Source organism: Physella acuta, unplaced genomic scaffold (assembly GCF_028476545.2).
Source record: "Physella acuta isolate Inbredline_101_S28 unplaced genomic scaffold, ASM2847654v3 ptg001798l, whole genome shotgun sequence".
In the NCBI taxonomy this organism is placed as follows: Eukaryota; Metazoa; Mollusca; class Gastropoda; family Physidae; genus Physella; species Physella acuta.
Window position 1 is genome coordinate 71,201 of NW_026733308.1, and position 26,926 is coordinate 98,126.

Here is a 26,926-nt window from a genome sequence, read left to right on the forward strand (position 1 = left end):
CAAGTGTACGCACGTTCTGATACAACTGTCAAGTGTACGTATGTTCTGATACATATGTCAAGTGTACGCACGTTCTGATACAACTGTCAAGTGTACGTATGTTCTGATACATATGTCAAGTGTACGCACGTTCTGATACAACTGTCAAGTGTACGTATGTTCTGATACATATGTCAAGTGTACGCACGTTCTGATACAACTGTCAAGTGTACGTATGTTCTGATACATATGTCAAGTGTACGCACGTTCTGATACAACTGTCAGGTGTACGCACGTTTTGATGACGTATTTGTGAGTGAGTTAGAAACACCCGAAGCTAGCAAGAGCACCAGATAAACACATTGACAATACAGAAACTTATCATAGTTTAACGTGTGTGACGAGTACATGAATGGTTGGACAGAGCGGATATCACACAAACGGATAAAGAGAGAGAGAGAGACAGAGAGAGAGAGACAGAGAGACAGAGAGAGAGAGAGAGACAGAGAGAGAGAAGTAAAACAAAGGACCAGAATTTTAATAGAGAAAAAAATGGCTATTAAATGAACAGTTGGGTGATTCAGAGGCGTAGCGACCCCTCCCGGCGCCCGGGGACAAACTTTCAATTGGGCGCCCCCCCCCTTATATTTTTTTTATATTTATAATTCAAAACTGCAGCTAAAATGAGCTTTTAATTTTTTTTTCAAAATTATTTTGGCGCCACTACGGTCGGCGCCCGGGGACATGCACCCCACCCCCGGTCGCGTCGCTACGCCTCTGGGGTGATTACCTCGGTCAATTTATAGTATGGCCACATTTGCTGTGATCTACTTCACCTATCAAACTCACAATCAAGACTAAAAACCGTAATTTTTTTTCCAAAACTATTTTCTTTTTTCAATTTTCCACTTAACGAGACAGCGGCGGGTTTCGATCCTGCATGTTGCCATTAACCCAACAATCCAACTCCATTTGACACCAATTGTTTGCCTGACGTCCATCCCACACGACTATCGTCTGACAAAACCAAACAGTTGTATCCAACATGGGCAAACTGTTTGATGTCCGAGCCTTGTACGGAGCAGATGAAGGAACACGCACCTGACCTACGACAATCTCAAACCGATTGTCTCCACTTTAAGGCCGGTTACTCTGTTTATTAATTCCCCCGAGGGGAGGTAATTTTAATAGAAACGGTAGAGCGACGATTGGCAAATCGCCCAGGGAAAGCGAGTCGTTAAGTGTTTGTGAGTGTGTGGCGTCGTGTTAGCTTGGGCTAACGTGATAGTCCGTAGGATTTTCTTTCCGTACAACTCGCTTATTTAATTTTTTTTTTTAAACGGACTGATGATGATTTTGGAACTGACGTAAAACAAACACGAGGGTTCTAATTTAGCCATGTCCGATTTCGCCAAGTTTTGAAGTAAAATATTTAATTAAAGATGATATTTGAAAAGAGGTTTTTTTAATCATCCATTGCTATATGGCAGTCAAGTTACCATTAGTAACTAAGTGCGATTGGGAGTTGGGAGAAATTGAAAAAACAAATGTAACGCTCCGTCATACAAGATAGTAGATACACATAGACGTTGAGTGGTGGTGGGGGGGGGGGGGTGACCCGGCAGCAGCCAAGGGCCCCCTAAGCTCTTTGAATACATTTTTAAAAAACACAAAGAGCCTGGGTCAGTTTTAGCCCTGGGCCATTCTCTGTCGTAACGTCTTAAACCTGACAATTTTGTGTGGCTGGTAGTTGTATATTTGTGGGGGTCCGTTTGTATTGCTGTACTTTGGGGGTCCGTTTGTATGGATGTACTTTAGTGTGGGGGTCCGTTTGTATGGATGTACTTTAGTGTGGGGGTCCGTTTGTATGGATGTACTTTAGTGTGGGGGTCCGTTTGAATGGATGTACTTTAGTGTGGGGGTCCGTTTGAATGGATGTACTTTAGTGTGGGGGTCCGTTTGAATGGATGTACTTTAGTGTGGGGGTCCGTTTGTATGGGTGTACTTTAGTGTGGGGGTCCGTTTGTATGGATGTACTTTAGTGTAGGGGTCCGTTTGTATGGATGTACTTTAGTGTGGGGGTCCGTTTGTATGGATGTACTTTAGTGTGGGGGTCCGTTTGTATGGATGTACTTTAGTGTGGGGGTCCGTTTGTATGGATGTACTTTAGTGTAGGGGTCCGTTTGTATGGATGTACTTTAGTGTGGGGGTCCGTTTGTATGGATGTACTTTAGTGTGGGGGTCCGTTTGTATGGATGTACTTTAGTGTGGGGGTCCGTTTGTATGGATGTACTTTAGTGTGGGGTCCGTTTGTATGGATGTACTTTAGTGTGGGGGTCCGTTTGTATGGATGTACTTTAGTGTGGGGGTCCGTTTGTATGGATGTACTTTAGTGTGGGGGTCCGTTTGAATGGATGTACTTTAGTGTGGGGGTCCGTTTGAATGGATGTACTTTAGTGTGGGGGTCCGTTTGTATGGGTGTACTTTAGTGTGGGGGTCCGTTTGTATGGATGTACTTTAGTGTGGGGGTCCGTTTGTATGGATGTACTTTAGTGTGGGGGTCCGTTTGTATGGATGTACTTTAGTGTGGGGGTCCGTTTGAATGGATGTACTTTAGTGTGGGGGTCCGTTTGAATGGATGTACTTTAGTGTGGGGGTCCGTTTGTATGGGTGTACTTTAGTGTGGGGGTCCGTTTGTATGGATGTACTTTAGTGTGGGGGTCCGTTTGTATGGATGTACTTTAGTGTGGGGGTCCGTTTGTATGGATGTACTTTAGTGTGGGGGTCCGTTTGTATGGATGTACTTTGGGTGGGGTCCATTTGTATGGATGTACTTTGGGTGGGGTCCATTTGTATGGATGTACTTTGGGGGGGTCCATTTGTATGGATGTACTTTGGGGGTGGGGGTCCATTTATATGGATGTACTTGGGGGTGTAATCCATTTGTATGGATGTACTTTGGGGGTCCGTGTGTATGGATGTACTTTGGGGGTCCATTTGTATGTACTTTATTGAGGAAGTCTTCCACAGAAGCGATATGACGAGGGTGCTCATGAGCTTTTGTCGAGTGCGACTTGGGTATACAAACGTCTACACTTGACCCAGCAACCAAACACAAAGCACACCCTACGTCTCGCATACGTCTTCTGTCGTCTGACTGACATGCCAATTTCATACAGAAACAACGACGCCAGCCCGCGATTACTAGCCATATTAAAGACAAACAGCCGGCGCTTTGAGGGGCGACTGACAAGTTAATTACTGCCTGACGCCGGCTGACACTGTAGATCAATGGTAAACAAAACGTGCGGCTCTGATGAGGATAAAGTGGTGCTGGTTTAATTCACAGCTTCTAGCTAGTCCGGGGGGGGGGGGGGGGGGTGTGGACATGGACGAGGGAGTATTAATGCAATACATCAGCTGCGGAACTAACAATATTGTAGGCAACAATAAAGACGAACAATATTGTATTCAATAATAAATAAAGAAAGGTGTAATATTGAAAAATAAACGCTGATGAGATGAGAACAAGCTTAAGCTTTTATGAAAAATGCCATGTTGATAGGTGTGTTATGAAGTAAGGCATGGAGGCTGTGGTGGAATCCTCAACGCTTGGCTCATCAATTCAAGGGAAATAAGCCATAATTTTAAACCCAATAACAATGACTTGAGCTAAATGCTGATTTTTTGTTTGAAACAGAAAAAAAAGAAACATTTTAAATCGCTACGCCTATATATCATAAAAATGATCACTTTATAATCCTCCATATCAACGTTTCGAAAAAAAAACTTCAGTTAACTGGAAACAGTCGAAAATTTAATTAAGAATTTCTTTTCGTATCATTCGCATTTTTATCATATATCTCTTTATTACTGGTTTAATATTTCTGTTGTGTTTTTAATTCGTCAATAATTATTCAGCTAAGTCAGAGAAAAAAACAGAATGATCCCTAAATTTGATAAAATCAGTTGAATCGTTGGCGTGTTTTAATCTAACAATTTGTGTGGTCAAAATGTTCTTTCCTGATCACTGAGCTTAGGTATTTAATTAATTTATTTGATCTCCCTAACTCCCCCACCCCCCGCAGTACGATCTAACCCCCTCGCTATCACAATGATCCTAATACAAACGCGATTACTGTCGCCAATCCTCTGAAATGTGAACAGTCTGGTCTTCGGTTGTGAACTTTTGAAATGTGAACAGTTTATTTTGCGATCGTGAACTTTAAGACAGGTTGATGGCAATAGGCCATTGCTTGTTGTTCAATACGAGGGCATTAAGGCTTTGTATGTCCTACTAGACCAGGGCATTAAGGCTTTGTATGTCCTACTAGACGTGGGCATTAAGGCTTTGTATGTCCTACTAGACGAGGGAATTAAGGCTTTGTTTGTCCTACTAGACGAGGGCATTAAGGCTTTGTATGTCCTACTAGATGAGGGAATTAAGGCTTTGTATGTCCTACTAGACGAGGGCATTAAGGCTTTGTATGTCCTACTAGACCAGGGCATTAAGGCTTTGTATGTCCTACTAGACCAGGGCATTAAGGCTTTGTATGTCCTACTAGACCAGGGCATTAAGGCTTTGTATGTCCTACTAGATGAGGGAATTAAGGCTTTGTATGTCCTACTAGACGAGGGCATTAAGGCTTTGTATGTCCTACTAGTCGAGGGCATTAAGGCTTTGTATGTCCTACTAGACCAGGGCATTAAGGCTTTGTATGTCCTACTTGACCAGGGCATTAAGGCTTTGTATGTCCTTCTACACCAGGGCATTAAGGTTTTGTATGTCCTACTAGACCAGGGCATTTAGGCTTTGTATGTCCTACTAAACTAGACGATGACGGTACTGATTTGCATGTGGTTTAACATTGATAGTATCAGACCCGCTCTGAACTTGCTCTCACGCAACTATCTAGAGGTTAGATAACTTACTGGCTATGTACTTTACACGTCAAAATAACCTACATTTGACTGAACTCGCCAGCGAGCCATTCCATGTGCAGGGGACAAGAAGGCAGCGGTTCTCAAATGACTGAACAAAGATGAAGGTGTACAAAGCCAACATAGATCACGACGGACAACTCACTGTATGTTGTGATTTAGATGAAGATTCATGTGATGTGAAAGACATATGCCGGCTAATGTCTTCTCGCACAATGTGAAAGATATTGGAAGCGATATGGAAGATGATAGATGCGATATATGTATGTCAATGTATAAATAGCTTGCCTACAGTTCATATAAATCAACAAATTATGTCTTGTCCTTTATACAGTCTAATCCATTAGAAATACGGCAATATACTGGACACAGCCCGTAATGTAACGTTGCATTTGTCTTTATTTTAACAGGGTAAATAAAGTATCAGCAAAACTGGCTCTGAAACCATAATGAAATTAAGTACCTTTTTTTTAATTACACACATCGTTTCAAATTTTTATCTTAATTAAATGTTAAATGTGTTTATTTTTATGGCTTCTAAAGAAGATATTGTGATATGAAATGCGTGTATTCAAACAATAAAATTCTCCGAAAGCTATAATATTCGTTCAGTCGTTACATTTATTCGCTCGCTTAAGTGAGAGAACTGTTAACTAGCAGTTTGAAAAGGTTGTGAGTGAAGCGGTGGTGAGTGAATGGATGTGGGGTCTATGTAACAGGATACGCATTAAAAATGTGGGGGGGTATCAGGGGTTAGGTATGATAAAAACAAAAGATTGAGAACCACCGATAGCGGAGTGTTTATTGTTTTACAGCTCCGCATTTCGTCATAGGCTTACACCTTTGAATAAACTCGCCTTGGGAATGGACGAGTTCATTTACAAGGTACAGCTGCTCAACAATGGACGTTTATTGCAAAACTAAATGTCGCGGGCGTTTGAAAGTGTTTTATTGATGGTATCGCTGCTATTTTCTTTGATGTTCGTGTTTGAGGGTAGTTTATTGTGCTGTATCGTGCGGGTGTTTATGTGAGCATGGCTATTTAACACTAGTCGCTGTCCAGGGATCTTAATTCCACTCATACATTATTGACAGTGTAATTGTCGCTCCGCCGGTCGTTTTGTGGGGGGTCGCCGATGGGTTGACTGTCTAATGACAGCAAATCATGTTCCGCGAGTCAGACCTCGGCAGGGGGCGTAACATGAGACACCGCGTGTGGGGTGAAGTAGAGTCGGCCTGTATATCTATAAACTAGAGCATTCGGTCGCAAGGAGAGCTCACACAAGGGAATACTAAACTTGATGATGAACGCTGTTTAGAGATGGATGACATTAACTTTACGTGCTTGGCCAAATCAACATCACACCAACGATGTGTGTGCGTTGTATACATGTGGCATCAGTGAAGTGGTCAGTTAGCGCAGTCCCAAGCCTTACAGTGTCCCTCTTAAATACATGTTTACAGTCACCAATCTTTTTTTTTGTGAGTATGCGACTTTACTCGCATTCACACAGGTCCAATTATGTTTGACGCAAACGTCTTTTTTATACATAGATAAACATCTTTTTATACATAGATAAACATATTTTATACATAGATAAACATCTTTTTATACATAGATAAACATATTTTTATACATAGATAAACATCTTTTTATACATAGATAAACATCTTTTTATACATAGATAAATATCTTTTTATACATAGATAAACATCTTTTTATACATAGATAAACATCTTTTTATACAAAGACATACATAGAGATACGTCCTTTAATACATAGACTTCTATACCAGTGGTTCTTAACCAGGGTTCGATCGAGCCCCAGGGGTTCGGTGAAGGTCAAGACACACACCCGTCGAACTTTCGGTACGGACGATAGAACTATTAAGGAGGGTTCGGTGAATGTGCATTTGACATTGGTGGGGTTTGATACCTCCAAAAAGGTTAAGAACCACTGTTCTATAAATAGACAAAGTTCCATACGCACACAAACATCATGTTATATACACAGATAAAAATTCCTATTACAAATACAAAATCTCACACATTAGACTCTCATAGTGTGAAATAAAAACTAAACAAAAGAAACAAATACAAGCCACGTAAGTAGGGTTGTCAGGGGCAACACCGTATAAACAAAGTATCTGTCCGTGAACCTTTCATACACCCACAATGCGCCCAGTGCTCTCTAGTCAAATGTTGAACATGAAACCCATCTCTTGAACATTGCACAATACAGTAGATAACTAGGGGGGGGGGTGTATTTTGTCCTTCCAACAAGTGTCGTATTATCACAGATGACATTGCGGAATGCGATCTTCGCTCATGTGGACTCATCAAATATAGCTTTTAAAAAAATCTAGGCTTACGACTTAAACTCAGACATGTAATACCAGACGCATGCCAATCAGTGGCCTGACACACGTCTGCTGAACGCGTGGGAAACTGGGAGTCTGTTCGTCGTCTGCTCGTTGTCCAGATTCAAAACCAGTCCGGCCTTTCACCCTCGGCCCGACCTGGGCTCATTATTGTAATGAGCCCGAGTGTTTACAACGGTCGACCCCCGGACCTGACGTAGAACAAAGGTTGACGGTTCAACTCCAGGCCATGACTGGGTCGCCCACAACGACGGCAGACAAAGGTCACAACACTGCTGGCACTCTGGCAGACGTCTGACATGACCGTTTCTGGAATCTGCTACGGGCAAATCGTCGTGTTTACTCCAGCTAACTCGGGTCTAAAACTTGTCCCTAAAACAAACAAATAGAGGACCTTTTTCTCCTAAGGACAAAACCACAGTTAAGGACAATTTTTCTTGGGACCAAACCACGCTTGGGAATCTTTTCAACGTACTAGAGAAACGAACTTGTGACTAAAAAAAATGAAAACAACATTAAAAGATGTTTATGGTTGGGACAAAACTTTTTTTTGAGAATATGGTTTTTGAGAATATGATATAAAATTGTCATATTCTAAAGGTTTTAGAATAGTGAAAACCGCAACAACAACAAAAAAACAATTTATGATTTTTTTGATGAATCGGAAATAGCGTAAAGTACTACTTCCGGTCTCCGGAAATTTCTCACGATTACAATACATTCTTTATATTCCTTATACGATAAACTAAGAAGGTGTAAAACAGCGAAAACTATCAAAGTATCATTTTTTGCGCGGGATTACAATATACTCTATAAATTAGAAAGTAAAAATCAAACATCGTTTACAGAAGTTTTCGTGTGACCAAAAGACAACAAAAGATATTTTTTTCACGTTTTTTAAAACAGTTTAATTTTGTAGCATGAGAAAAGGGGGCGGGGTGGAATAAGCCTGTCCGTTGTTTAAGCTTTCACTAGCAGACACTCCTAGTCACGTGACAAGAGATTTCCCTGGCGGCGGGGACACGACAAGTCCCACGATGGTGGGGGGAGGGGGGGTTTCCGGCATCTGATTCCACTCCAGCAGGCGTCAATTTACTCAAAGACCTTGAAAACCACACAACTCCTGCACCGCTTCCAGTGCTGGTTTATGTCCCTTTCCTTTCCCTGATGCAGCGGTAAATTAGTTCATCGATTCGACGCACTTGCAACACTCCGAGTGCAGGCTCGGAGATATCCGTTTCCTGCAACTGTCAGGGACCTACCCGAGCCAGTGCCGAAGTCAAACGCATCGCCCGCCGACAGCATTTCACGTGAAATTTTAAATTCAGATAATGGGACGACAATTTTATTTGAATATATTATTAACTACTTGAAGGATTTTATTTTAATATATTATTATCCAATTATAAGCTCCTCGGAGAATTTTTCGTTGAATACGTTATTAGCAACTCGGAGAATTTTCTTGGAATACACCATTAGCTGGTCGGAGGTGAATGTCGTGTGTAATGTGATAGGTGTGTTACACAAGTCAGAGTGTGTGGAGGCGGGGTGGGAGGAGATACAGATTAGGCAAGAGTTGACGTTAGCGACACGCTAAAACAGACACGCCTCTGTGCGTGACGTCACAGTCACGCTTCTACGTCTTGTAGACGTCACAATCGTCACAGTGATACTGTTTGTGTGACGTCAAGGTCACACATGTTAACGTCACGTCAGTCACAACTCTTGATATCCAATTGACCAGCGCTGATGACATATACACTAATGGCTGTATCAAACTAACAACCCCTCACTCTTTAGATAGGTAAAAAAAAAACCTAGCACATTTTTCAGCAACACAAAAAAAAATTATCCGTAAATAGTTCAAACCGAGTTACACCAAGGATAACTACATTGAAAAAAAAAACTGCACACAAAAACCCGTTCTTCTAAACAATACATGGAGAAAAAAAAAGAGCATCAAAACAAACACAATGGATATCACAGGAGTTATAAATACAAATATCGCCAAAGCGAATTCGTCGATGGAAATTCGCCATAGACAAAATCGCCACATCAGACTAAGTACGCGATTCGAAACAGAAAGTTTTATTCAAATGTACAGAACAAGAAAAAATTAAAACGCCAGTTTTAATTGTCCAAACAGGCAAGATTGTAAAAAAAAAACCACGTACCTGGCCATAAACCTGTTGTATCAAATTGTTGCTTTCATTCACAGAAAAGTTTGACAAAGCCTATAAAAAAATTTCAAAAAGAGGAAAAAAATATATTAAACAATTGTTTTTTTAAGGAGGGGGTGACAACAAGACATACAAGATCATATTCTTCTCTTGCCCCAGCATATATAAATACACTAGCATACGCATAATCCTTGTTAGTATTTTTGCTAGCTATCAAAGAGTGGCGTGGTGTTGCTGATTGTTAACTAAAGAGTAATACATGAATGACACCACGCTTTTTTTGACGATTTTTACCTTCCCCCCCCCCCCCCCTCCGTCACACATCGTCACAAAAAGCCAGACCCCCCCTCTAAAATGACGTCATATCTCAGCCTACAACACCCCCCCCCCCCCCGTAATTGCAGTTGAATTTTTTTTTTAACATCGATTTCTTTTTCTAAAATTTTGACTGAGCTTGGTCAACATAGAGTATTTTAATCAGTTTCTATTACAATTTATTAAAACAGTGTTCTATAACGCAAAATATCGGCTAAAATTCAGTTTCTAACATTTTTTAATGCAAAAGTGTGACGTCCAAATATTTCAACACCCCCCACCCTTCCTTTCATCACACATTTTTCGCATAATTACAGAGCCCTCTCCCCACTACAACTGTGATGTCATTAACAGACGACCCTGACATGAGGGCTAAGGGTTAAGATAAGTGAGGACCCTATTTGTGAATATGAGCCATTTCCTTTACCAGAGCAACTACCAACACATCCTACTGGAACAGTCAATCGTCGGAGCTGGTGTAGAAAATACCCCACGGACACGACCCAACCACCCCCACCCCCTCAAACTGCCATCACAAAGCGAGTTTAGCAGTCAAGTCATGTGACCACAGACAAAGAACGTGAGTGGCTGCCCTTGAACGATTTCAGTCGCCGACTAACTAACGCTAAATACGCATCAGCAAACCTTTTTTTTTTTTAAATAGCACGTGACTTCTTCAGCTGACCGGTGCTAAATTAACCAATCAATGGCGTGGACAATCACGACATATAAATACCCCATAATCCCACGCGGGGTAAATACGACTAACGCCCGCGTAAAAAAAATATAATATAACACCAACTAAAGGTTCAAGATGAAATCAATATCCCCCGATATATTTTCTAATCGTCGATGTTTAATGGCGGTGTCTGGTACAAATAGATATAGGTGAAGTGCCGGGCTATATCTGTCGCTAAGTGCCGTAGTAGACTGATGGAAATGTTGGTCTAGTGAACCAATGGCTCAGATACGACGCGGGCGTACAAGAACACGCTACCACGATTGGCCTGGGAATCTTGATAATAGATACCGTGTTTTGTTGGCGCTTTCAAAATTCAGTTTTCGTACTGTTTGTGTTGGTTGATTACATTTTGTATTGTGAGATGTATCACAGTCGACAGGAAAATAATCGTAATTAAATTAGGGTGTGAACTTTTACGTGTATCTTTGTTACCGTTGTTTTTGTTTGTTTAATTGTTGTTGTTTTTTTATGGGGGAAGGGGGGGGGGGGGGTAATTCATCTTTTTGTGCATGCAAGGGAATACATTTTTTCGTATTCGTATTGATATACCTAAACGTTTTATTGTTTTGTTTGTTTTAATAGTGCAAAATTAATTTAACTAAAAACGAGCGTTATGAGACTGTTAACCCGAAAGTCTCGAGTCCGAATCCTGCGTCCACCCAGCTCTAATGTGTACCTAACCCGCGTTAGGGAAAGTAAATGCGTCTGGGCATAGTGCTGATAACCCCACTATCCCTTCATATGCCGAGGTCACAAAAACAGGTGAAATTTACTTGCGCCATGGACCGTCAGGTTCGAAAAGGGAAATTCACTTTTTTACTTTTAAAAAAATACGAACTTTAAAATCGGTAACAGTTTTTATTGTTTCGACAATTCGGCAAATCGAACCTGATGCTAGCAGGTCAGACAGTTTAAAATGTTTTAAAGGTCAAAGGTTGCAGGCACTTCAAGCCTTGTTAGATGCGTTCTCGCGATTATTAAATTATAATCAATAAAAACCGGCTGTTGGCATAAATTTCAAACTATAAAACGTAATTTGAAACCGTTAAAAAGTTAAACTGCAGGCTGTAAAAAATGAATTTTAAAAATAGATATGCACTGCTTGATACCCTCACTCTTCGGTGTGGGGTGAATTATTTAAACAGCTAATGGGTAGCACCCAAAACGTTGGAGGTAAATAATCGAGGGGGGGGGGGGGGTCTAGCGAACCTTCTTCTGCGTCCTTAATTTAAGTGCTGGAAGGGATCCCCTCCAACACAATTAAGTATACGTGTCAACTGGTTATGCGCTATTGAGGCCAATGAATCCGATTTCAGCTGCTTTTCTTTTTGGATTTGCTTCCATTGCTTTTGTCCAAACAAGAACAAATTACCAGGCAGCAGTTGTTTGATTTTGGAATAGTCTCTCCTAGAAGAGTGGCTGTCCCCAGCTAACGAGCCTCGAACTCGAGGCTTTTCGGTTTAGCAAACATGAGCTTTACCGACTCGACCACGTTGACCCCTGCGAACCTTTTAAAATAAATCACTTTATGACCAACAAATAAGGGGGGGGGGGTAAATATGATGATGGCCTAAAACAACTTCTCACCTCTGGCATACCTGGACAGTCCAGCCAATCCCTGCACGTCTGGTCAACGGTCAGCCCCGCTAACCTGGGGGTGTCATACGAACAAAGTGAAAGTGAAAGTAGATACAGGCTAAAACATTCAGGAAGAAAACTGCTTGGTTCACACACAAACGACAAATTGGTGTAATGGGGGGAGGGGGGGATAAGCATCTGTTAGTATTGGGGGAATGGCATCTGTTAGTATTGGGGGGGGGGAATGGCATCTGTTAGTAATAGGGGGGGAATGGCATCTATGTTAGTAGTGGGGGGGGGTAATGGCATTATAGTATTGGAAATTTAAGGGTGGGGCCAGAGATAAGGTCATGATTAGTGTTAGTTAGTGTTAGGATTTTAAGGGATATGGTTAGGTTGAGAGTCAGCTAGTGTTCAGATTTTAATGGTAGGGCCAGGTTCGGGTTGTAGGGTCAGTAGTGTTAGAGGTTCAAGTGAAGGGCGAGGGATAGGGTAAGTTAGAGTTAGGATTTAAAGGGATAGGGTTAGGCTGAGTTAGTGTCTGTTAAGGGTAGGGCCATAATTATGGTTAGAATCAGTAGTATTAGCGCCAGGGATAGGATACCAATATTGAAGGTTAGGATTAGGGATATGGTCAGGAGTACGGCTAGGACCAGGGTTGGGGTAGCGATTCTAGAACGACAAAAAAAAAGTTCCCGAACACGCCCTGCGGCCCACCCTATTAGTGCATTTTTTAAGTGATTGTCCAGTTAGCGACTAGCCCGGAAGGTTGGAAGATCCAGGGTAGAAGAACTGGTGAGGTGGGGAGAAGGCGGGAGAGAAAAGAGGGAGAATTAATAACTACATTTTTTTAAACGCTTGCCATCCAATTGTTAACGGCAAAAGTCCATACTATTATGATATTTACTTTACAGCTAGTAATGGTGAACTTTTAACAGGCTCGTGAATCTCTACTGTCTTGTTGAATGTTAACACAATATACATTAACCATAGGCGGATCTAGCTTAGCTTTGAATTAATTTTTTTTTTGGGTGGGGGAGTGTTAAGTCTCTCTCTCTCTCTCTCTCTCTCTCTCTGTATATATATATATATATATATATATATATATATATATATATATATATATATATATATATATCTATAATATAAGCGGGCTGAGCGTGTGTCAGTCCTTCCTTCCTTCTGTCATCGCTATAGCTTTTGGAACCATAAAAGTAAACATTCGCACCATGCTGTGCTTTTCAGTGCACCGCAGTATCTTATTATAAGCATTTGAGTAGGGTTTGTTTATATAGCGGCATACAGCTATTTTATAATTTCCACTGTTTGTACAATTTTGCATAACGTAAAGAGAATATTAAATACACGCACATTGCTAAAACATATTAAAAGGATCAATGTCAAATATAGTTTTCGTTAATATTCCTAGAAAAAGTGGATACATTTTAATAACATAATAACTGTAGGTTAGAAAAATCTAATTAAACTGTTTAGTAATTTTGCCAAGGGAGGTATTTTAAAAATAAATTAAACTCACGCTAAAAATGTGAATGCAAAATCTGCAAGACGGAATAATTGTTGGAATAATATAATTAGCAAAATGTGAATGCCAATTATGCAGATGTGTAAGAGTACATTATTGTTGGAATATTATAATTAGTATTGATTGTTAAAAGGCTATGTTTTATTTATTTTATTCACTGAATGTACTGTTTACTAATTATAATTTTTAATAAACTATTCTCCATTATTATTTTAATTATCACGTTCATTAGGTGCGCAATGGTTTTAGTCATGAAACTTTATTCTAAATTTTAAAAAGTACTGAAAAAAATGCATGAATTTATAATGTGCATTATGGTCTGTAAAACACGGATATTCTAAATAATGCCTTTAATTTATTTTATACACTGAACGTATTATTTACTAATTATTATTCTATCTTTCGGTTTGCGGATAAGCTAGGGGTTTTATGGCAGAGGGGTTGCAAGGAGGGGGGGGGGGGCATATGTCCTCTGGCGCCGACCTTAGGGGGCGCAAAAATGGGTTGGAAAAACAAATTGAAAATTTGCGGGGGGGGGGGGGGGGGGGGGATTTGGGGTGCAAAGCTAAAGTTTAAGGGAGTGGGGTGGAAATTGAAAGTTTGAGGGGGGGGGGGTAGCAAATCGAAAGTTTGTCCCCGGGCGCCGGGAAGGGTCGCTACGCCTCATTAACATTAACTGTGTCAGACGCGTCCGCCGGCGCTCGGAAAGGGCGCGATTTGGCGCTACGGGCTAGACTGTGAGCAATATGCCTTTATGATTGCATTTAAGATGTGTTTATGTTATGAGTGTTGTGTTTTGTTTTTTCGTTTGTTTTTTTTTTTTGCGTTCGTTTGTGTTGTGTTTAGTTTTGTTCTATTCCCAAGTTGGTACATTTAAAAAAGATTTACCGTGGCGGAGCACGGGATGCAGCTAGTATATATATATACATACACCACACTTGAATAAACGCCTACCACACACCACTGTAATACACACACCAAATAATTAACGTGTATGTGACTAAAAATTTCTCACGATTGTATTCAAAGAACCATTAGTATATTAGTAAGTATGTTATTTATGGCTGTCTCCTAATGCTGATGATCATTGTTGACCGGATGTGATACGGATCTGACCCTGCGCGTCTGGATCTCTGAGACCATCCTAGACGTCTGGCATCGAATGTTGGACAGACCTCCCCTGGGTGCACGTGCTTGTAAAGCAGACGTCAAATTCGAGTAAATAATGGAAAGATTGGAGAACGTTTTCTCTTGGCTCAGCAAGTTTGGAAAACTCCCGTCTATTAGTTGAACCCAACAGCTTCATAAAGCTGGGTGGGGGAGGGTGTTAAATTCTAATAATAGCCCACGTTTTTTTTTTTTTCTTAATTTCTTTTTACAATCTATTTTAAAGTACAGGGCAGTGGGGTTTTATATTTAAACAGATGAAACCCGAGCAAGTGAGGTTTAAGGTTAACAAATCTTGAGATATCGTTAATGAACTTTTCACCAAAGACAACTTTTTTTTCAGATTGGGTACTGTTAGGATGAAATATCGATCATTCTGATAGTGTTGCGGGAAGAGGGAGAAATAAAACTTGAAATTGTACACGAACACTTTAAGAACTGAGAGATACAACCTCAATTGTTTTGACTCGTATATTGATTTTGGTTATAGTTTTTGTTATGTTTTTTTGGTCTCTAGTCGTTGTTCTGGCATCAAGAAGATGAGCAGCGAAAAAAAATATCCCGAATCTTAATTGGTTGTTGATTTTTATTGGAATTAATTGCCACTCGATAGTTAGAATAGCGATCCGATGGAACCTTCTAGCAGGCGAAGGTCAATTAGGATAGACTATAAGGTTATTGGTTAGTTTTTTGTTCAGTATTTTTTACAAATGTGTTTTTCAGAGGTTTAATTCAGGAGGCCACTTGCTAAACCTGCTACGTCACTTCGGATTGATTTTGAGGAAATCGACTTTTAAAAATTTTATGTTTTAACTAAGTTAGAATTTTCGACAATTTACTATTTAGAAATGTTTTTAATGTGTGACTTTTACAAAAAAAATTAGTATACTACTGTAATTAGTAATTAATTAAGAATGCTTATAAGGGTAACTCGATGTTTTCAAAAAGTGGACATAAAAGATTTAGCAGGTGGCCAACTGCAAAGTCCAGCGTGTAAAGAAGTTTACAGCAATTTACGGTAGAACTCTCGTTTGAAGGACACAAGAGGATATATGACTTAGTGACGTGTAATGTCTCTTTTGTGAGGATGGGTGGGGGGGGGGCAGGATTCTCAAGGGTAAAGGTTAGGCACAAATCAGAGAAACTTCATTTAATAGATACATTCAAATGCAATAGATACGCAGGCAATAGATACACTAACATACAATAGATACAAAAAAATACAACAGATACACCATCATACAATAGATACACCAACATACAACAGATACACACACATGCAATAGATACACATGAAATAGATGCACACACATAGATACATACAAATGCAATAGATACACATGAAATAGATACATACATACAATAGATACACACACATACAATAGATACAAATGCAATAGTTACAAATGCAATAGATACACATGTAATAGATACACGTTCAATAGATACAGCCACATACAATAGATGCACACACATACAATAGATATACCAAAATACAATAGATACACACAGATATAATAGATACACCAACATACAATAGATACAACCACATACAATAGATACACACACACATACAATAGATGCAAATACAATAGATACACACACATACAATAGATACACTAATATGCAATAGATACCCATACAATAGATACACCACATACAATAGATACACCAAAATATAATAGATATACACACATACAGCAGATACATACAAATGCAATAGATACACATGCAATAGATACACATAAAATAAATACACATACATATAATAGATACATGAACATACTATATATACACTAACATACATACACAAACACATTAGTTATACCAACACACTAGATACACCAACATACAATAGATACACTAATATGCAATAGATACACATACAATGTATACACCTATATACTACAGATACACCCACATACAATAGATACACCCACATACAACAGATTCAAACACACATACAATAGATACACTAACATACAATAGATACACACACATACAAAAGATACACATGCATACAATAGATGTACCAACATACAATACATACACCCAAATACAATAGATACACTAACATACAATAGATACACTAACATACAATAGAGACAGCAACATACAATAGATACATCTAGATGCAATAGATAAATCAACATACAAATTCACACCCACTAAAAAACAACACATCACTGACCTCAACTTGGGACATTCATCAAAAATAAACTGCAGCAACTCCTAAACAATAAACAAAAACATTTAATTAATGATTTATATAATTTGGGATTTCTTAGACTAAATGTACTTGTCATCAGTTAATGTGAATAGATTTTGTATCTTGTCTGGAATAGAATTTTTTTTCAAATTGGGCATTACAGAATAACAGATTGTTTATTTTGTTGGCCAGATTTCTTGAAAATGTTAGTTTAAAAATAATTCAGTTTCTCTTAATTATAGTTCCTGATTTTAATCTCATATGTTGATAAGTAAAGGGTTAAATAAAATAATTATTCATGAAAGGATGGGGTCATTGGTAGATCTAGTTGTGGGACATAAGGGAGGTGACAAGTGACGAGAGTGGCTAAAAAAGTGACAAAATGATGAAAGTCGCTGATTAAGAAATGTAAAACTTTTCAGATGGACGAATTATGAATATGACAAAACCATGAGTGGATCTAGCTCAAAAAGAAAAAAAAAATTTAAAATTGATCAATTATTTAAGTAGAAATTTTAAAGAACAATACAATGAAACAGCTACCCTGAATGTTATGCTGAAACTTCTAAAAGTTTCATTTTACAAATGTGACAAAAATAAAACAAATTGTTCTGGCGTAGTAAAAACCCCAAGGAAAAGGCAGACATAAACATGTGGTTACCATGACAACCGAGTTACCTGTGATGTAAACAGCTGACCCAGTTGTTGATTGATAAACGTTTTTATGGTGTGGAGAAATAAATCTTTGCCAGCAATGTGTTCCAAGTGAGAGAGCAAGAAAAATCCCTGAAAAAATTTACGTACGACAATTTTGTCAATTTTCAGGAAAAACTTTAAATGGGTAAAATAAAATGACTAAGGTTTTTTTTTCTTTAACATTGGTATTTAATAATTTCAGTTTTGAGGAAAAAAAATTAATAAAGTAGGAGTGATCTCCCCTAAATTTTCTTAAATATTTGTATATAACAGTAACTTTAAGGGGGATGGCAACTCAATCTGGATATAGACATGTTTTTAATCAATTTTTAAATATTTACATTTTTTAATAGAAAAGAATTGCACAGAAAAAATAATTACACACAAAATAAACAGCAAACAATGTGTGTATAATAGTGCAGAAAATGTGTACTTTATAAACCTTGATTAACTTTTTTAAAAGTTAATTACTCATCTAATTAAGTAGCATTTTATTTCACTATATTTTGAAAAGTAAGAAATTAGTCCATTAAAAGTGTTGAAAATTTCACTCGTAAGTTTTCCCCATGACATAAATCCTTATGTCTTTAGGAGAAATCGGAATAGCAAAAAGTACTACTTCCAGTCAGTGGAAATAACTCAAAATATGTTTGAACACAGAGGATAAGATCTGTTATTTAAATATGAAATTTTGTCTACCTAACTTTTAAAAAACAGAAAGAAGAATATGTGTCAATTCAAGTTGCCAAAAATCAATGCAAAGTTGAAAGAAAACTACAAATTTGATAGAATACTAATATATGAAATTTCATCAAAATAACTAAAATGGTACTTAAGTGATCATGTTCACGTACACACAGAGAGACAAACAGACGGAAAAGATTGCAAAACTAAGTTTTTCCAACTCAATGAGGTGAAAACTCCTAGGCACCTATATGTGAATGTATATAATGGGCATGTAGCAAGGGGAAAGAACTCAGAAATATCAAATGTAAAAACACAATACATGGATTATGGTTCATGAAAGTTATATGGATTAACCAAAATTAATACCTCATTTTTAATCCTAATAAATAAAGCTAATTTTAATTTTAAAAAGTAATTAACCTTTAAATAATGAACCTGCATAACATTTTTCTCTGGATCCAAACCATTTTTTACAAACGCATCATCAGTCACTTCCGAATGTATCCCTGTGTTGCTCTCGTTGGGTCTGTGTAACAAACAATCAACCATTTTAAACTCAATCTCAGATAAAAGAATACCTGAAATAGGTTGCTTCACACACAATGTGCCTGGTCACAGCCAAAAATGTACTTCATAAAAAATTAAAAATTAAAAAACCACACATCGAACAAAATGCACAGCTACAAAACAAATCAAATTCCTCCCTTGATACTTATCAACCATGAAATGAGTGTTACCTCAGTGTTTGTAGATGTTCAGGTGTGTTACTCATCTCTGCCTTCAACAACCTGTACTTGATCAAGGCCCTCAGCTCAGCTCTTACTTTTGCCTCTTGTTCTCCCCACTCAAAATATATATTTTTTTAAAAATCTCATTTAAATGTTTAAATCTTGTTTAAATAATTTAATGAATATCTATTTTTAAAAACAGTTTATGTAAAGACAGTTACAGATACACTTTAGATGTGGACACATGGAATTTTATGGGGGGGTAGGGAAGAGGGCAGACACTGGTTGAAGCATATACTTTCTATATGAATTCTATTTTGTTGGATGAGGGGGGGGAGAAGGGAGAGAATCTTGTGGCAGTAAATTTGTTTTGAGGGTGGAGGGAGGGCTAGTACAATTATGTCATCATCTACTTTATTTGCCCTATGGAGGATCAATTCCACCTCTTTTTTTACTTTACAATAATAAGAGTTTGACATTTATTGGTTATCCATCAGTTATGTGTGATGATTTAACTAACAAATTAAAAAATAAGTTCATACTCTACAGTATTATATACAGAAGACTTTCCAATAGGAGTACAAGGCAAAAAGACACAATCATCTTTAAAAATTGTAAATAGCATGACGACCAAGGCAAAAACTATTTAAAAACATTTAAGACACAGATATCATATTGATGTGTTCATATGAAAGCAATGTGTGAGTCAATATGATTGAATGATAAATGTAGCTTTACCTGCATGGCCATAGCATGAACAATGAACTCTAGGTAACAGCAAACCCCTTCAGTCAGCCACTCCTCTGTCCAGCAGCGACTCCCTGTCAGGATACCAAACCACGTGTGACAAAGTTCATGGGACACTCGGTACATCATGCTGAGGTCTTCACACAGGAGGGACTGGGACAGGAACATTAGGTGGGGGCTGGAACAAGTAGAGGAACATTAGGTGGGGGCTGGAACAAGTACAGGAACATTAGGTGGGGGCTGGAACAGAGGAACATTAGGTGGGGGCTGGAACAAGTAGAGGAACATTAGGTGGGGGCTGGAACAGAGTAGAGGAACATTAGGTGGGGGCTGGAAGAGAGGAACATTAGGTGGGGGCTGGAACAGAGTAGAGGAACATTAGGTGGAGGCTGGAACAGAGTAGAGGAACATTAAGTGGAGGCTGGAACAGAGTAGAGGAACATTATGTAGGGGCTGGAAGAGAGTAGAGGAACATTAGGTGGGGGCTGGAACAGAGTACAGGAACATTAGGTGGGGGTTGGAACAGAGTAGAGGAACATTAGGTAGGGGCTGGAAGAGAGTAGAGGAACATTAGGTGGGGGCTGGAACAGAGTACAGGAACATTAGGTGGGGGTTGGAACAGAGTAGAGGAACATTAGGTGGGGGCTGGAAGAGAGTAGAGGAACATTAGGTGGGGGCTGGAACAGAGGAACATTAGGTGGGGGCTGGAACAGAGGAACATTAGGTGGGGGCTGGAACAAGTAGAGGAACATTAGGTGGGGGCTGGAAGAGAGTAGAGGAACATTAGGTGGGGGCTGGAACAGAGGAACATTAGGTGGGGGCTGGAACAGAGGAACATTAGGTGGGGGCTGGAACAAGTAGAGGAACATTAGGTGGGGGCTGGAACAGAGGAACATTAGGTGGGGGCTGGAACAGAGGAACATTAGGTGGGGGCTGGAACAAGTAGAGGAACATAAGGTGGGGGCTGGAAGAGAGTAGAGGAACATTAGGTGGGGGCTGGAACAGAGGAACATTAGGTGGGGGCTGGAAGAGAGGAACATTAGGTGGGGGCTGGAAGAGAGTAGAGGAACATTAGGTGGGGGCTGGAACAGAGGAACATTAGGTGGGGGTTGGAACAGAGTAGAGGAACATTAGGTGGGGGCTGGAAGAGAGTAGAGGAACATTAGGTGGGGGCTGGAACAGAGGAACATTAGGTGGGGGCTGGAACAGAGGAACATTAGGTGGGGGCTGGAACAGAGTAGAGGAACATTAGGTGGGGGCTGGAACAAGTAGAGGAACATTAGGTGGAGGCTGGAACAGAGTAGAGGAACATTAGGTGGGGGCTGGAACAGCGGAACATTAGGTGGGGGCTGGAACAAGTAGAGGAACATTAGGTGGGGGCTGGAACAGAGGAACATTAGGTGGGGGCTGGAACAAGTAGAGGAACATTAGGTGGGGGCTGGAACAAGTAGAGGAACATTAGGTGGGGGCTGGAACAAGTAGAGGAACATTAGGTGGGGGCTGGAACAGAGGAACATTAGGTGGGGGCTGGAACAAGTAGAGGAACATTAGGTGGGGGCTGGAACAAGTAGAGGAACATTAGGTGGGGGCTGGAACAGAGGAACATTAGGTGGGGGCTGGAACAAGTAGAGGAACATTAGGTGGGGGCTGGAACAGAGGAACATTAGGTGGGGGCTGGAACAAGTAGAGGAACATTAGGTGGGGGCTGGAAGAGAGTAGAGGAACATTAGGTGGGGGCTGGAACAAGTAGAGGAACATTAGGTGGGGGCTGGAAGAGAGTAGAGGAACATTAGGTGGGGGCTGGAAGAGAGTAGAGGAACATTAGGTGGGGGCTGGAACAAGTAGAGGAACATTAGGTGGGGGCTGGAAGAGAGTAGAGGAACATTAGGTGGGGGCTGGAACAAGTAGAGGAACATTAGGTGGGGGCTGGAAGAGAGTAGAGGAACATTAGGTGGGGGCTGGAACAAGTAGAGGAACATTAGGTGGGGGCTGGAAGAGAGTAGAGGAACATTAGGTGGGGGCTGGAAGAGAGTAGAGGAACATTAGGTGGGGGCTGGAAGAGAGTAGAGGAACATTAGGTGGGGGCTGGAACAGAGGAACATTAGGTGGGGGCTGGAACAGAGGAACATTAGGGGGGGGGGGGGCTGGAAGAGAGTAGAGGAACATTAGGTGGGGGCTGGAAGAGAGGAACATTAGGTGGGGGCTGGAACAGAGGAACATTAGGTGGGGGCTGGAAGAGAGGAACATTAGGTGGGGGCTGGAACAGAGGAACATTAGGTGGGGGCTGGAAGAGTGGAACATTAGGTGGGGGCTGGAAGAGAGTAGAGGAACATTAGGTGGGGGCTGGAACAGAGGAACATTAGGTGGGGGCTGGAACAGAGGAACATTAGGTGGGGGCTGGAAGAGAGGAACGTTAGGTGGGGGCTGGAAGAGAGTAGAGGAACATTAGGTGGGGGCTGGAAGAGAGGAACATTAGGTGGGGGCTGGAACAGAGGAACATTAGGTGGGGGCTGGAAGAGAGGAACATTAGGTGGGGGCTGGAACAGAGGAACATTAGGTGGGGGCTGGAAGAGAGGAACATTAGGTGGGGGCTGGAAGAGAGTAGAGGAACATTAGGTGGGGGCTGGAAGAGAGGAACATTAGGTGGGGGCTGGAACAGAGGAACATTAGGTGGGGGCTGGAAGAGAGTAGAGGAACATTAGGTGGGGGCTGGAAGAGAGGAACATTAGGTGGGGGCTGGAACAGAGTAGAGGAACATTAGGTGGGGGCTGGAACAGAGGAACATTAGGTGGGGGCTGGAAGAGAGGAACATTAGGTGGGGGCTGGAACAGAGGAACATTAGGTGGGGGCTGGAAGAGAGTAGAGGAACATTAGGTGGGGGCTGGAAAAGAGGAACATTAGGTGGGGGCTGGAACAGAGGAACATTAGGTGGGGGTTGGAAGAGAGTAGAGGAACATTAGGTGGGGGCTGGAACAGAGGAACATTAGGTGGGGGCTGGAAGAGAGTAGAGGAACATTAGGTGGGGGCTGGAACAGAGGAACATTAGGTGGGGGCTGGAACAAGTAGAGGAACATTAGGTGGGGGCTGGAACAGAGGAACATTAGGTGGGGGCTGGAACAAGTAGAGGAACATTAGGTGGGGGCTGGAAGAGAGTAGAGGAACATTAGGTGGGGGCTGGAACAGAGTAGAGGAACATTAGGTGGGGGTTGGAACAGAGTAGAGGAACATTAGGTGGGGGCTGGAACAGAGGAACATTAGGTGGGGGCTGGAACAAGTAGAGGAACATTAGGTGGGGGCTGGAACAGAGGAACATTAGGTGGGGGCTGGAACAAGTAGAGGAACATTAGGTGGGGGCTGGAAGAGAGTAGAGGAACATTGGGTGGGGGCTGGAACAAGTAGAGGAACATTAGGTGGGGGCTGGAAGAGAGTAGAGGAACATTAGGTGGGGGCTGGAAGAGAGGAACATTAGGTGGGGGCTGGAACAGAGGAACATTAGGTGGGGGCTGGAAGAGAGGAACATTAGGTGGGGGCTGGAACAGAGGAACATTAGGTGGGGGCTGGAACAGAGGAACATTAGGTGGGGGCTGGAACAGAGGAACATTAGGTGGGGGCTGGAACAGAGGAACATTAGGTGGGGGTTGGAAGAGAGTAGAGGAACATTAGGTGGGGGCTGGAACAGAGGAACATTAGGTGGGGGCTGGAAGAGAGTAGAGGAACATTAGGTGGGGGCTGGAACAGAGGAACATTAGGTGGGGGCTGGAACAAGTAGAGGAACATTAGGTGGGGGCTGGAACAGAGGAACATTAGGTGGGGGCTGGAACAAGTAGAGGAACATTAGGTGGGGGCTGGAAGAGAGTAGAGGAACATTAGGTGGGGCTGGAACAGAGTAGAGGAACATTAGGTGGGGGTTGGAACAGAGTAGAGGAACATTAGGTGGGGGCTGGAACAGAGGAACATTAGGTGGGGGCTGGAACAAGTAGAGGAACATTAGGTGGGGGCTGGAACAGAGGAACATTAGGTGGGGGCTGGAACAAGTAGAGGAACATTAGGTGGGGGCTGGAAGAGAGTAGAGGAACATTGGGTGGGGGCTGGAACAAGTAGAGGAACATTAGGTGGGGGCTGGAAGAGAGTAGAGGAACATTAGGTGGGGGCTGGAACAAGTAGAGGAACATTAGGTGGAGGCTGGAACAGAGTAGAGGAACATTAGGTGGGGGCTGGAACAGAGGAACATTAGGTGGGGGCTGGAACAGAGGAACATTAGGTGGGGGCTGGAACAAGTAGAGGAACATTAGGTGGGGGCTGGAACAAGTAGAGGAACATTAGGTGGGGGCTGGAACAGAGGAACATTAGGTGGGGGCTGGAACAAGTAGAGGAACATTAGGTGGGGGCTGGAACAAGTAGAGGAACATTAGGTGGGGGCTGGAACAGAGGAACATTAGGTGGGGGCTGGAACAAGTAGAGGAACATTAGGTGGGGGTTGGAAGAGAGTAGAGGAACATTAGGTGGGGGTTGGAAGAGAGTAGAGGAACATTAGGTGGGGGCTGGAACAGAGGAACATTAGGTGGGGGCTGGAAGAGAGTAGAGGAACATTAGGTGGGGGCTGGAACAGAGTAGAGGAACATTAGGTGGGGGTTGGAACAGAGGAACATTAGGTGGGGGCTGGAACAGAGGAACATTAGGTGGGGGCTGGAACAGAGGAACATTAGGTGGGGGCTGGAACAGAGGAACATTAGGTGGGGGCTGGAACAGAGGAACATTAGGTGGGGGCTGGAACAAGTAGAGGAACATTAGGTGGGGGCTGGAACAAGTAGAGGAACATTAGGTGGGGGCTGGAAGAGAGTAGAGGAACATTAGGTGGGGGCTGGAACAGAGGAACATTAGGTGGGGGCTGGAACAGAGGAACATTAGGTGGGGGCTGGAACAAGTAGAGGAACATTAGGTGGGGGCTGGAACAAGTAGAGGAACATTAGGTGGGGGCTGGAACAGAGGAACATTAGGTGGGGGCTGGAACAGAGGAACATTAGGTGGGGGCTGGAAGAGAGTAGAGGAACATTAGGTGGGGGCTGGAACAAGTAGAGGAACATTAGGTGGGGGCTGGAACAGAGGAACATTAGGTGGGGGCTGGAACAAGTAGAGGAACATTAGGTGGGGGCTGGAAGAGAGTAGAGGAACATTAGGTGGAACATTATTTGGGAGCTGGAAGAGAATTTCAATTTCTTAAATTGTTTTTAAAATAAGGTTTTTAACAAAGGTCAAAACCTGGGGTAAAAACATAAAAAGCATTAAGTTTATATTAAACCAACGCTTTAGAAAAGAAAAGGTAATTACCAGAGGAGCATTACTTAGGTGGTACTTTAAAATAAAACTTTGTAATAGTTAATATCTTAATCACGAAAAACCAAGTTTACTTTCTTTAATACTAAAATGTTAGGAAACAACAATGTGGTGTGATAACTTACCAGGCCATGCCAAGACTATCAAAACATTCAGGTACAATGACAAGTGACAAGTGCTTCAATGGGTATGTGCCTAAAACAGTCTTGAGGGCCTTGAGACAGGGAGGTAAATATCTGCTGAGCTGGTCGACAAATTGTGTGTGTAAACTTGGAGGGGAGTACAGGTGGCATGAAAGCATACACCTGAAATACATGTACATGAGGGCATATGAGGGCATACAAGGGGTACACCTGAAATACAGGTACAGAAGAAATTAGTTCATACACTTGAATTACGGTGTGGCCTAGCAGTGGAGCGCTAAACTGCTAACCCGATAGTTTCTTGTTCGAATCCTGGTTAAAGATAGAGGAACTATCTGAGTCCACCAAACTCTGATAGGTACCTAACTCACGTTAGGGAAAGTAAAGGCAGCTGGGCATAGTGCTGACCACACTATCCCTTTATATGCCGAGGTCAAGAAACATATGAACTCTACTTCATCAGCCCAATGGATCGTTACTTGAATTACAGGCTACATTATTGTATTCAAAAGAAATATTTATTTACACTAAACCCATTTTACATTCCTTGGTTGTAAAAGGATTGTATTCGGATACCAGTAGTCACTTATCAAAACACACTCTCTGCTATTTCTTACAATAGAGAAATATATCAAAACAATTTAATATCAGGCTACTAGATAACTAATTATAATAATTTAAGCATTGTACTTGTCTGTGTTCTCATGTTCAGTGCTACATAGAGCAGTGAGGTCTGTAAACTTCCAGCAACCAACAGCTATGGCTAATGTTGAAGATGGCATTGGATAGGAGCTTGAAAAGTGAAAAACAGGATCACCATCTAGGAGAAAAAGCCAAAAGAATTGAAACAATTATTATGTCATGGGTATTTGTGATATCTCAGCTTTAAGCTACCACATATGTGAGTTGCTTTGTTTTTTTTTCAACTACAGTGCATAACTAAATAAGAACCTCTTAATTAAAACATGAGTAGATCAGCAATAATTTAGGTTTGATAACATAACTTAAACCACCATTCCAGATGTGACATAATAGCTTCCCTTGTAAAAAAAATTCTACACCCACAAATTTATATCAAGGGAGTTTACTTACTCTGGTTTTCAGTAACTGTTGGTGGTGTCTCCCCTGTCATAACAACCACAGGTTCATGGATGCCCCTGTCAGTCAGTGTGATAGAGCAGTGCCATGTTGACATTGCCTGTGGCATGTCTTGAGAAGGAAACAGTGACCTGTTGTTTAACTGGTGACCGCAGGTGAGCACACATGGGCTGAAAAATGAAGTGGGATAATTAAAAGAGAAAAATTAATAAATCTATGCCAGCAAGTTTTAACAGCCACTAAATTTCTACCAATCCCCAGGCCTAGGGCTAAACCTAACTTTGATACCAACAGTGAAAAATGTAATATAATACTGTTTTGTATTGACTTCAAACACACAGAAACCAACAAATCACCATAACAAATAGTAACACACATAATTCACCCTCAGAAATAAAAATAAAATGCACAAAATATATGGTACCAATGTAGGAAATGGATTTTCAGTTTATAGCAGA

General features: G+C 41.2%; 1 protein-coding gene across 2 annotated transcripts in view; it reads right to left on the minus strand.

The window, feature by feature from the left end:
- The window catches only part of LOC131930541 (aminopeptidase O), a 44,298-nt gene that overhangs the window by 16,567 nt on the left and 805 nt on the right, over window positions 1–26,926 (minus strand). Inside the window, exons 2-11 of one of the 2 annotated variants that reach the window (XM_059287077.1) lie at window positions 26,463–26,638; window positions 26,061–26,190; window positions 25,353–25,532; window positions 19,885–20,071; window positions 19,156–19,262; window positions 18,854–18,944; window positions 17,714–17,821; window positions 17,018–17,058; window positions 12,126–12,189; window positions 9,476–9,535 (exon numbers count right to left, since the gene is read on the minus strand). In XM_059287077.1, the coding sequence (XP_059143060.1) occupies window positions 9,476–9,535; window positions 12,126–12,189; window positions 17,018–17,058; window positions 17,714–17,821; window positions 18,854–18,944; window positions 19,156–19,262; window positions 19,885–20,071; window positions 25,353–25,532; window positions 26,061–26,190; window positions 26,463–26,638 (1,144 nt within the window). Of the gene's footprint in view, window positions 1–9,475; window positions 9,536–12,125; window positions 12,190–17,017; window positions 17,059–17,713; window positions 17,822–18,838; window positions 18,945–19,155; window positions 19,263–19,884; window positions 20,072–25,352; window positions 25,533–26,060; window positions 26,191–26,462; window positions 26,639–26,926 lie in introns of both variants that reach the window. The other variant, XM_059287076.1, reaches the window with a different exon arrangement.